At 45.7% G+C, this 12,526-nt stretch overlaps 1 protein-coding gene and 1 long non-coding RNA gene across 5 annotated transcripts in view; one reads left to right on the top strand and one right to left on the bottom strand.

Moving 5' to 3' along the window:
- The window catches only part of LOC138503243 (uncharacterized), a 317,256-nt gene that overhangs the window by 275,220 nt on the left and 29,510 nt on the right, over window positions 1-12,526 (bottom strand). The gene's annotated exons all lie outside the window — the stretch shown is intronic.
- Window positions 1-12,526, top strand: part of LOC138503239 (uromodulin-like) — a 230,314-nt gene that overhangs the window by 58,676 nt on the left and 159,112 nt on the right. For all 3 annotated transcript variants that reach the window (XM_069622827.1, XM_069622826.1, XM_069622828.1), the window contains one exon: window positions 10,091-10,180. In XM_069622827.1, the coding sequence (XP_069478928.1) occupies window positions 10,091-10,180 (90 nt within the window). The remainder of the gene's footprint in view (window positions 1-10,090; window positions 10,181-12,526) is intronic.

Raw genomic sequence — 12,526 nt, forward strand, 5'->3', positions numbered from 1 at the left:
TCTACTCCACGTCGCTACTCTCACTCTGCTATAAAACACTCCTCTGATGTCTGCCGACTCCTAGAAGAACTTGATCTCGATATCTTCGGTCTCACCAAGAGATGTTTCTCAGCCAGCTGATGGTTACAATATCCAATCCAAACTCAGAACTAACCATTCAGGAGGTGGAATAGCCCTGATCTTCCCAGAGTGGATTCCTGCCTCTGGCATTCCTACGCAGGCCTACTCTTCCTTCGAATGCCTGGTCCGCAGGCTCTCTATCTTTTCTAGCCTCTCTCTTACTGTGGCCACCACTTACAGGCCACCTGGCCAGGTCACCCTCTTCCTCTGTGCGTTGACAGACTTCTCCTCCTCTCTTCTTGCCTCTACCTCTCAACTCCTCCTCCTCTGAGACCTTAGCATCCACCTGGGTGCTTCTAACCCCTCCTCTGGGTTCTTTCACAATCTCTGCGACTCTCTCTCTTTCTATTTTACCCTCCGGCCTGACACACTCTGCTGGCACAACCTGGATGATCTCATCTCTTCTGACATCCACTCTCTAACCCTCTCACCACTCCTCTCTCTTGGGCTGACCACTTTCTTCTCTCCTCCCAATTGATGCTATCTGTCCCCCAGGTGAAGCCGAATCTGGCACTGCCACTCATCTTCTCGGTCATCCAGTCCATGAAGCATTTGTCAGAGGAGGCCTTCGCTGCCACTTTTTCTCCTCCTCCTCCTACATCAGGGGCTGACTCACATTCTGACACAGCCCTCTCTAACATGCATCTCTCTATCTGCAACACTCTTGAAATCCTTGCCCTTGTCATGAGGGTCCATTTGAATCCCACCTCTAAGTGCAACTCTTGGTATGACTCCAACCTTGCCACCCTTAAATGCTAGTGTAGGGTTGTTAAGAGGAAGTGGGGGGCATCAGGCGCATCCTCTGACAAACTGGCCTGCTGCATGCTCCAAACACAATACAGACTCTCGGTCCTGTCTTAGAAGAGAGTATACATCCAAACCAACATCTTTGCAGCCTCTAACAACATGGCTGAACTCTTCAAAATATGCAAGGATCTGGTCAATCCTGCTGCAGTCTCCACCTATCGTGTTCCCCCCCAGGCCCTTTGCACGGCACTGGCTTCTCACTTCATCACTAGAACACAGAAAATCCTGTCCTCCCGCTCCTCTTCCTCTCCCTCTACCTCTCTCAGCCCCACTCCAGCCGCCTCTCCCTCTCCTCCTCCTTTCTCATCTTTCCCCTTGTTCACTCCTGACAATGTTTCTAGAAAAGTCCAATTTATGAAAGTGTCACCCAATCAGGTGCTCCCCTGCTCCTCCCGAACTAACAAGGACTGCATCGACACCCTCGCTCCAGCCTTGGCCAATTTACGCAATCACTCTTTTGCCACTGGAACGTTCCCCTCTGGCCTAAAGTGCACCCCCTTTTTAATAAGCCTTCTGACGACCCTTCCGCTCTGACAAACTACCGCCCAATCACTAGCACTCATTTCCTGGGCAAACTCGTGGTAAAGCTGGCCATCTCCCAGCTTACTCTCCAAACTGAATCTGTTGGTTGTCTCCATGACCATCAGTCTGGCTTTAGAGCAGCCAGTAGCACAGAAACTGCTCTCCAGAACACCCTTGAAGACCTGCTCTCTAATCTCAACTCCAGCCTTCTTTCTGTCCTCATCCTCCTTGACCTTTCCTCTGCTTTCGACATGGTCAACCATGCCATCGTGATCAATTGTCTCTATGACAACCTTGGCATCACAGATCAGGCCCTAGCCTGGTTGACCTCCACCCTCTCCGATCGACCCTCCCAGGTCCAACTGGGGTCCTGTATCTCCAATACCTCTCTCTCCTCATGTGGTGTTCCCCAGGGCTCTAACCTCTCACCCTGGCTCTTCAACCTTTACTTGGCACCTCTGGCCCACCTCATCGCTACATTCTCTCCTAACTTTCAGTGTTATGCGGATGACACTTCACTCTCCTTCAGGCTCCCTGCTGTCTACTCTCCTCTCGCTCATTCCTGACTGTCTATACGCCAGAACAAAAATAAGTTCCCAATTGAGGAACTTACGTCCCCTGCACACTTTCTAATATCTGGAAAACCAGACCAAAGTTTCTAGTGAAGCTAGTAAAGAAACTTTATGCATTAGAGTCTTAATACAAGTCGTTTTAGTATATAAGTAACACATTCTCAAAGAAAGACAACATTCAGTGATTTAAGGTCACAAGAACCAGTCTTCATTTTTTATTCTTGGTGATGGAGCTGTGATAGGCCCAACGCGTTTCGAGTGCAACAGACACTCTTCATCAGGGGCAAAAACAATGATTCTAGGAAAAAATATACATAATATTTAAATTAGAGTATTGTGTAAATACAAATAGAAACATTAACCAACTGTCATAATAACTAAACACAGAGAGAGGTCCTGCGCACTTATTACACAATTCAATCTCTAGGGCGTTTAACATGTATGAGATTTAGATGAAAAACTAGAAAACAAACATATATTCATTCATATATCTTTTAAGTAAGAAAGCAGATATTCATTGTTTAGTAAAAAATAAATTCCCTAATTGTTGGTCTGTGGATCCAAGACCAAAAGACAGTAGGAACTAATTTACCCTAACAATATATACAAAATATATTAAAAAAATAGAGAGAAGGAAAGAGAGAAATCTAACCTTGTGCATTTTATGTAAAAAGTTAAAATTTAGAACAGATGGGGGTCTGAGACAGAAACCCAGTCATTCATGGATGCAGGAAACCCTTTATTTGAAAAACAAGGGCATAACAATACTCTGATCAGTCAAAAGGTGGTTGAAAGACTGAAGTAAAGTCAACCAAAAAGGTTCACTTACATGCTTAGTTGGTTGTCTGAATGGGAGAACCCATCAATAGGGCGTTTGAGAGGCTAAGTAAGCAAACGCCCTATTGATGGGTTCTCCACTTTCCTCCTCGAGCCCTCCACTCATCCACCTCCAACTCTCTAATGGTCAGACGCTTCTCCAGGCATAGAGTAGGGGGCAGAGCTCTCTCTTCGGCTGGTGCCTCTCTCTGGAACAGCCTCCCTGCCTCACTCAAACTTCGGAAGGACCATCCCAGGTTCCGGAAGCAACTCAAGACCTTCCTTTTTGCTTCTGCTTTCTCTCTCTCACCCCTGCTGATGTTCTTGTTCGGCTGTGCTAACTGCTTACCTGGCCGCCCTCAGAACCTTATGGGGACCAGGCTCCTTCAAGACCAGTAGCCGCATGCACTGCCTCCAGGCCTACCGTGCACAAGGGACTATATTTGCAACCCTACAGTCCCCTGCCACATCGCACTTACTTAGAGCCAGCCACCCCGGCAGCACTTACTTGAGATTGCTTATTGTACTCTCCCCTTCCCTACCCCTGGCACTTCTCCCCTCCCTTCCCCTTGCATGATCTGAATGACACAAGGCCTAGTAAGATCATTTGATTTGTCCCCCTGTGTCTTCCCCTTCCTTGTCTTGTCACGCTAGAAAAACTTGTGTACAGATGCATTAGAAATGACTTATCATATCATATAATATCAAATCTTAGTACACTGCAGACATGTAGGGATCTCCAGATAGGAATATTGGGCAGGGTATATTCTCCTAGGTCACTGCACCCATGTGGGGATTCCCGCATAAAAGCCCTGGCCAGGGCATATTCTCATGGCTCATTGCACACATGTGGTGATCTTCAGGTAGGATTCCTTTGAAAGGCATAGTCCCATTGCTCACTGCACACATGTGGTGATCCTCAGGAAGGGGACTGGGAAGGGAATATGTCCATGGCTCAATGCACACATGTGGTAATCCTCAAGAAGGAAGACTGGGAAGGGCACATTCCCATGGCCCACTGCACACATGTGGTCTCCCTCAGGTAGTAGTCCTGGGAGGGGCAGAATCCTATGGCACACTGTATATATGTAGTGATCCTCAGGAAGGAGTCCTGTGAAGAGCATATTCCCATGCCTCACTGCACATGTGGTGATCCTCAAGTAGGAGTTGTGGTTTTGGTATATTCCCATAGCTCATGCACACATGTGATGATCTTTAGAAAAGTGTCCTGGGAAAGTAGATTCCAACAGGTCACTACATATCTGTAGAGATCCTCAACAGGTAGTCCTGGGATGAACACACTACCCTGGTGCACTGCACACATCTGGTGATCCTCAGATAGGCTTCCAAGGCAGGGCACATTTCAATGGCTCACTACACACATGTGGGGCTCTTCAAGTAGGAGTCTTAGACAGAGTACATACCCATGGCTCACTGCACACATGTGATGATCCTCAAGAAGGAGTCGTGGGAGGGCACATACCGATGGGTGACTACACATATGTCGTCATCTTCATGAAATAGTTCTGGGAAGGGCACATTCCCATGGTCCACTGAACACATGTGGTGATCCTCAGGAAAGAGTCCTGGGAGGGTGAATTCCAATGGAACACAGAACACATGTGGTGATTCTCAGGTAGGAGTCATGCGACGGGTACATTCCCATAGTACACTGCACACATGTAGTGATCTCCAGGTAGGAGTATTGGCCAGGGTACATTCTCATAGTTCACTGCACCCATGTGGTGATTCTCGCACAGGAGTCCTGGGCAGGGCACCTTCTTATCACTCACTGCACACATGTGGTGATCCTAAGGAAGGAGGCATGGGAACGGAATATTCCCCTAGCACACTGCACACATGTGGCGTCCCTCTGGAAGGAGGCCTCGGAATGGCACAATCCCATTGTCCACTGCAAATATGTAGTTATCCTCAGGAAGGAGTCTTGGCAAGGGCACATACTCTTAGTTGAGTGCACACATTTGGTGTCCTCGGAGAGGAGTCCTGGTGAAGGGCATTATCCCATGGCTCACTGAACACATGTGGTGATCCTCAAGTATAAGTTGTGTGCAGGGCACATTCCAATGGTTCAATGCACAAATGTGGTGATCCTCAGTTAGGAGTCCTGGGCAGTGCACATTCCCATGGTACAGTGCACACATGTAGTGATTCTCAAGAAGAAGAAGGAGTCCTGGGAGGACATTTCCCAAGGTCACTGCCGACATTTAGTGAACCTCAGGAAGGCGTCCTGGGAAGGGCACATTCCTATGGGTTACCACCTAGATATGGTCAACCTCAGGAAGTAGTCCTGAGAAGGGCACATTCCCCAGGCTCACTACATGCATGTGATGATCCTCAAGAAGACGTCATTGGCAGGGCACATTCCCATGGTGCACTGCACACATGTGATGATCCTCAGGATGCGATCGCGTATTTGGAATACAGAAGTCACAGCAGATGGACCTTTACGCCGGGACCCTGTCTTTACGATCGACAGGTTAACTATTAATTAGACGCTGTACAATCACACGTTTTCCAAGGAGAGAGCCAGCCGTGACCTTAAGGGTACAAATTGAGCTACTGACTTGATTAGGACGCTGCCGTATGCCGATTGGTTCTGGTGGCTGGACTAATCTCATTTAGACACGAGACGTGCCGCTTCCGATTGGGAGTTAAATTATACATCAAACTTCTTCCTGATTGATGACAGCTTTAAGAAGTGTAGTTCAATAAGAAACCCCACCGATTTGGATTGACTACAAGGTCCTGCCCGTACATTGAATAAGGAAACAACAACTTACCGGTACGAGCAACTGGTGAGAAAAGACCGGCTATGTTTGTTGATCTGGACAATAATTAAGGAGAAGATATCTCCTAAAGTCCTCTCTCCACGACTCCAAGAATTAAAAGATTGGAAATATCACGAATTGAACCAATCTACATGGTTCCAGAATAGACCAGACGATTAAAGTATCGCCCCACTGCCATTGAATAACAATTCCATTTATAAATGTGCCCCTGATGAATTTCCAAGGATTTATTCCCCCAAAGAGATTAGGAAAGAAACATGTTGGACTTTTTATCCCGCGTTTTATATTGTTATGTGTGAATGAATGAATATGAATATATGAGAAACTGATTGGAATGAATGACCAAGAGTGGAAGAGTGACGAATTTTAGTATGATTTTGTGATATTGCACGACACAAGCCACTTTACTATCCAGGCCCCCGTTTGTGGGTTTTGACTTTGGAATTGTCCTTGCACTAATTTTTGCAGTGAAGTTTGTTCTAGTATTTTACTAGCTCTGAAATATATCTATTTGAAATAATCTAAATGTTTTACAAGATTAATGTGTTATGTAATTGTGTATAATACTAATTAAAATATGTATTTTTTGATACTTAATAGTAACGTCTTTTTCACTATTGAGTGCTGGTTGAGGTCTGAGGACATGAGCTAGTCCTTCCGTTACTATAAGAAAGCGGTATTTCGGTGTCACAAGCTCCATTGTTTACTCTTTAAGGGTTAAGCCCTTTAATTGAGGGTCCGCTTGAGACTCCATATTTCCCCTCAACCTCTCTGTGTATGATGTGATCCTCAGGAAGGAGCCTTGGAAGGGCACATCGCAGTGGTGCACTGCACACATATGGTGTGGCAAGTATAGAAGAGCAAAGAGAACATGAAAGATATAATGATAATGATGAAAGAAGTAAGCCCCAACAAAGTGCAGCTCGAAAGGGGGATTTGATAAAGATATAAATGCTACATAGAGATCCTGTGACTGGTTCAAGTTCAGCAGACCAGTGAGAGTGGAGCAGCGAGGGACAAATCACGTGCGCACACAAGATGGTAAGCAATGGAACCTAAAGAGGGTGGCACTACACGAAAAAAGGGACAAGAGATGCACCCAGCCCTGCAACACAAGAGCAGAAAAACAAAGAGGAGAGCTCATTCAAGGGGAGGTTGGCAGCGAGAAAACAAACAGAACTGGAAGCGGAGCAGAAGGAATCCCAAGTGGAAGTCAGTACCAAAAGAAGTGAGGTGAGACAAGAGAGATCCAATAAAAAGAGTGTGACACCAGAGGAAGAGAAAGCAGAGAGCAGTCGTCCACAGAGTGAAAGAAGAAGACCAGGAAAATACACCGACTATGTGATGGAGTAACTCAAGTCTTCCAACAAAAGGAGGTGTGTAGAGTAAAGCAGGGCGCAAATCGAGGGTACACGTGGGGGGACGGAGTCCACCAACTTTATTCAGAGGGTGGACTCAGTCCCACCACCTAAAATGAGAAACATTGAATGACCTCTCTGAATTTATGAATTAAAGATGACCTCTTGGATCAGACCACAGTCTGATGGTTTGCAGGCCAAACACTTCACCGCTCTACTATATAACCTGAGGAAAAATAACAAACAACTAAAGGTGAAATGTCACATTTCATTACTGCAAGTCCCAAGGAAAATATTTGTATTGGTTCTTGGAGTTTAAAACATGCACACCTTTTAACATTTTCAAAAACACTATTAGAGGAAAATATCCTCTCTTCGTTTTGTGTCTGTGTGTTCATTTTATGAAAGGCAAATTCCATTTGTCCTGTGCAATTTGGGTGGTTATGCAAAGCCAATTTAATGAAATGTGTATATTTCACCTTCATATGCTAATTTCTGGCGACGTTGCATCCCGTTGCGTTTGTTGATGAGTCCCCCCACTTTAATTTTTAGGACTTGACCTCTTGAGTAAAGGACTTAACGGAAGTCCTGTGTGAAGTCTCGTGACATCCGATGCGAGAACTGGAGTGCTAGCTTCCCGCTCAAGGCATTACGAGCGCGGAGAGCTAGAAGGAAGGAGGGAGCACTCCACTCTCCTTACAGAATAGAAGTAAATAGACTTGACAATCTACTCCGAATACAGGTGAATCCAGTTGGTCCACATATGTACTTATGCTTATGATGTCGAGAAAGCATTTATGAAGCCAGAAGCATTTCAGGTGTGTGTAAGACGAATTAATAATAGTAACTGCATCTTCACGCCTGCCTGTGATTATTAACCAGGCCACAAAAGGAACCAAAGGCACAGACCGCCCCCAAGGGGCACTCATGTCAGGGGGCAAGTATGGAAGGACCATTTCATGAGATTTTGAGCTTAAAGAAGCAACCTTGACAGATTGAACTAGCCTGAGCATCCATGGAAAGGGTGGCTGATATCTTAACTGCAAGGTCCCTGACGACAGGTTTAGGGAGTGGGCCAAGGGAAGGAGGCCAAAGGTCAGGAGTCCGGACCGAGTTCCATGAAGGAGCTCCCATGATTAAAACCCTGGTCTTGTCGTAATTCAATTTAAACCCATTACAGCACATCCAATCACTCACCACAATCATGCAGTTCCTGATGTTGGCTGAGGCCTCATAAAGGGCAAGGTTGAGGGGCACCACAATCTGGGTATCATCTGCATAGATGTAGCACCAGAGGCCAAAGGATTGGATGAGTATAGCCAACGGCTGCATATAGACGTTAAAGCGAATTGGCGACAAAGAAGAGCCCTGAGGGACCCCACAGGTAACCGAGACAGAGGTAGACTGGAAAGGGGGCAGAGAGAGAGAATGGTCGGCAAGGAAAGAGTGAAACCAGGCCAATAAAAGGCCTGAGATACCTGCAGCTTTCAGCCTTTCAATCAAGATGGTATGCTCGATGGTGTCAAATGGCGTCAATAAGTCGAGCAGAACCAGGGCACTGACAGCCCCTTGGTCAGTAAGCATAGCCAGGTCATCCATAACAGAAACCAGTATAGTCTCCACAACCTGCTCATGTCGAAACCCAGTCTGGAAAGGGTTGAAGAAAGAGGTTCTTCCAAAAGAGAAGAAAGCAGAGGGTGACCAGGGACTCAAGGGTTTTCATCAAAAAGGGGTCAAGAGAGATTGGGTGGTAGTTAACTGGAAGCAGGGGGTTCAGGGAGAACTAGAGCATGCTTCAGAACCGGTGGAATGAAGCCAGTGACCAGCGAATGGTTCACTGCCTCAGTCAGCAAAGGAGCAAGTTTATTAATGCATGTTTTACAACAGAGGGAGGGATAGGATACAAGGGGAACTGACTTACGGTTTGTTATAGCCTGAATAATATCTTCAGTTCCAAAGTGAGGGAAGGAGGCCTGGGAAGGGCACTTCCCCTCAGTGCACTGCACATATGTGGTGTTCTCAGAAAGGAGCCCTGGCTCACTGCACAAATGCGCTGAAGCAACAAGAATAAAATCCCTTGTTCTCCTCACATATCCATCCCTGCCCTCATCTGCGCCTGCTCACAACCGAGTACCTTATATAACCCACCCATAAAGCTCATGATGATCTCACAAATGGGGATTCGGTATTACCCAAATTGACCTTATACAATTGACCTTTTGCACAATTGACCTAATTATAGTGGTCCTAATTGACCTTCTGCACAATTGACCTTTATATTAGTTTAGTTATTTTATATATGTATTGGGTTGGTTTTGGATTACAAATAATATAAGGGGATTGGGTGGTGGGTTGAGGGGGGTTTTGGATTGGGTGGGGGATTGCACAGGGTTCCCCCCTTCTAAATTAGGTCAATTCTCCTGAGGTCAATTCTCCCGAGGTCAATTGTGAAAAGGTCAATTAGTATACAACCGGGTATTCCCGGGGTCAGCCCCAAGCATGGTGACGGTGCGGGTGACTGAGGATTCTGCTCAGACACCACAAGTGCTAGGTATCTTCAGGATGCAGGTCTGCCTGTCATGTAACCACATGTTGGTGGTGCTGTGGGAACACCTGGTTCACACCCTCTCACCCAACCACAAAAGGCTAATGGCGAAAATAACACAAAATATGTTCCCGTGGTTTTCCCCCTCCCTAGTCCTACGGGAATAATGGCACATGTGTGTATTCATATAGCGATACTGAATGATGTTATTTTTTGTTTCAAATTTCTGTAACTGTCTCTCATAGCAAGATTGTTGAAGGGCGTGAGTCACTTGGATATTTAATAAGTGTCGTCAGTGTTCTCTATTTTTCCTGACATTGACTCTCGAATGGAGTATGTGAGCTGTGTGAGTGGCACCTTTGGCTCCCCAAAGGGGGGGGAAGTGCTGCAATTGTATTGTGGAGTGGGTGCTACTGTCTACTCCTTACTGCACCCCATGTTGCTTTCTTTGAAATGAAAAATCGGAGTAAAGGGGGGTGAGGGCAAAGTGACTTGGATGAAATGTCTGAACTAAGTTGTGCTCTTTCTCCCTCTCTACAGACTCTGTCCACCTCCCCCCATGCGCTTCAGATGAGATACAGGGCTCCTACGACACATGCAGCTGCAACCTGACCCAATACACTTCTCAAGGTAACAGAGGGGAGGCACGGAGGGAGTGTGGGAGGATCGGGGCGGCGGCCCCAACTCGCAAAACAACTCGCAAAACTTTCTGCAAACATCACATGCTCGAGCTCCATTGAAGGAACGCTCAAGGCTCAAACAGGGCAGGCCAGGCCACGGGTGCATCATACAATTTTACATGAAAGACCAGGTCTCAAGGCTGGGAGTGAGGGGGGTGCATCCTCAAGCATCCTTATAGTGACGCACCCATGTTCAGAGGCGTTGCTAGGGGGCGGCTGAGGGGGCTATAGCCCTGGGTCTTTTGGTTGTAGCCCCAGATAGAAGTTCAGATGCTACAACCAAAATGCTAGCAAAGCCCTTGTCCTGCCTGTCCCAACATTAGCTTAGCCCCTGATCTTTTCCAGACCTAGCAACACCCCATGTATCTTGGACGTGGCATTTCCAGGTGTCCTGAATTCCACTGACCCGGCATCCTGAAAGTAGCATTTCCAAGAATGCAGAATGTGACACACACTGGTGTCCATAACGCTTACTATACAGGTATCATGAGAGTGAAGCACCCACGGATCCAGAACGCGACATTCGCAGGCAACCTAAGTGTCACCTTCTTGATATATACAAACTGTAACACTGTCCTAAATCGACAATATGGCATCCCCACATCTCCAGATTGAAACATTGTCATGCAACCTGACTGTAGCATTCCCAGACATCCTGAATACAATATTCCAAGATCCCGGCCAGAGTGGAAATGCAGCTGCCGGATGCCCACCGGAGCTGTATGCAAGATCACGCCACCTCCGCACGCACAGTCTTCACCAAAGCCATCAGTCCACCAGTCAAATGTGAGCAATTTCTGTCAAAAGAGGGCACGTGGAGGCTCTATGAGCGTTTAGCAATTAATTTTTTGCTGATTGGCAATTTCACTGAATTTTCTTTGGCCTATTTTTTCCTCTTTTTTTAACCACAAACCGCAGTGGGAGACTGCCCTCGCCCACCTTTCTAGCTTCCCAGTCCCCTTTCTATAAACCGTACCACAAATTATCATCTGCATGTTTGTGGCAAAAAATAATGTGGCAAACAAAGCAGCAAAAAATAATTTCGTGAAATTGCCTTTCGACAAAAGCGGGTGATACCCATCTGAGCCTCTCATTCACCCTGCTGTTTGTTTCACAATTTTAGGGCCTGTTGGACAGAAGTCAGTAGGCCACCCACCTTTTGCTTGTGGGAGTATGCTAGAGGTACTGCGGGTAGCAAACATAATTAATACAGCTTTCATTTGTGCTGAGCAAAGTGAATTAAATACAATCATGAAGGCTTTGTAATATCTTTGATTAATCCACACTCTTCTCCATTGGCCATGGGGTACATGGAAAGAAGTCACGTGGTCCATCTTTTTCACCTTTGTCTCAGTCAAGAGAATCTGAACCATTGTTCACTTCTGATCCAAGTAATGCCAACCATGCCAATAGTATTACAACATTGTGAGGAGTACCTTATGCCCTAACTCAAAATTCATAAAAACAACTCTTAACAGAGTTATCTAATATTTTAATGAGATTTTAGAACTAGACAATAACAGAAGCTCCTTCATTCCGCCTTCTGACGAAACCTTTGACCTGTCTCTTCCATGGCGCCTCTGTTTGCAATACTCTGATAACAACGAGGCAGAAGGTCAACCTTTTTCCAGTCACTCTTAGTTAGGTTCTCCCTGGGTTTCTGTCACCAGCCAGGTTTCAGGCTGATGTGACCAACATTTACATTATGTGTCTGATCAGGCAAATTTTCTCAACCAAACACAGCGTTTTTGCCAGTCTTCCCTCACTTGATCAATTCCACATGCCTTTTCCCAGTGTTGAATCCTTTGAAGTTAAGTAAGATAATATTGCAGCCAATGTGCACCAGAGTGCTCGTATTCACATCAATCCTGTTCTACACATAGCCGGCCACCCTCCAAGAGTATCCAAATCACTAAATCCTACTGTTTGTATCTGTTTATCAGCAATGATTGACCCAAAATAAAAGTGTGCAGACCTCAACTACAATCCCCACACTTATAATTGCTATGTCCATGGACCATAGGTTGCCATTTCAAACCACATAGAACATTTCACAGCTCCTTGGATGCTTGATGTTATTTAAGACCAAAATTATTATTAATGTTTCAGAGTGTAGAATAATAGAAAAATACTTTTAAAAAAGGCATAAAATGCCACAAAAATGTATTTATGTACTTAATGTTTTCGGTATTTCCTGGGAACAGAACTATTGTCAAATGCTTTCTTGAAATATTGCATACAATTCCTTATCAAATTGCGACAGATAGCTTTATACTTGGAGAACTATGGAAATTGG

Source organism: Ambystoma mexicanum, chromosome 11, assembly GCF_040938575.1.
Source record: "Ambystoma mexicanum isolate Mex_15411 chromosome 11, UKY_AmexF1_1, whole genome shotgun sequence".
Lineage (NCBI taxonomy): Eukaryota > Metazoa > Chordata > Amphibia > Caudata > Ambystomatidae > Ambystoma > Ambystoma mexicanum.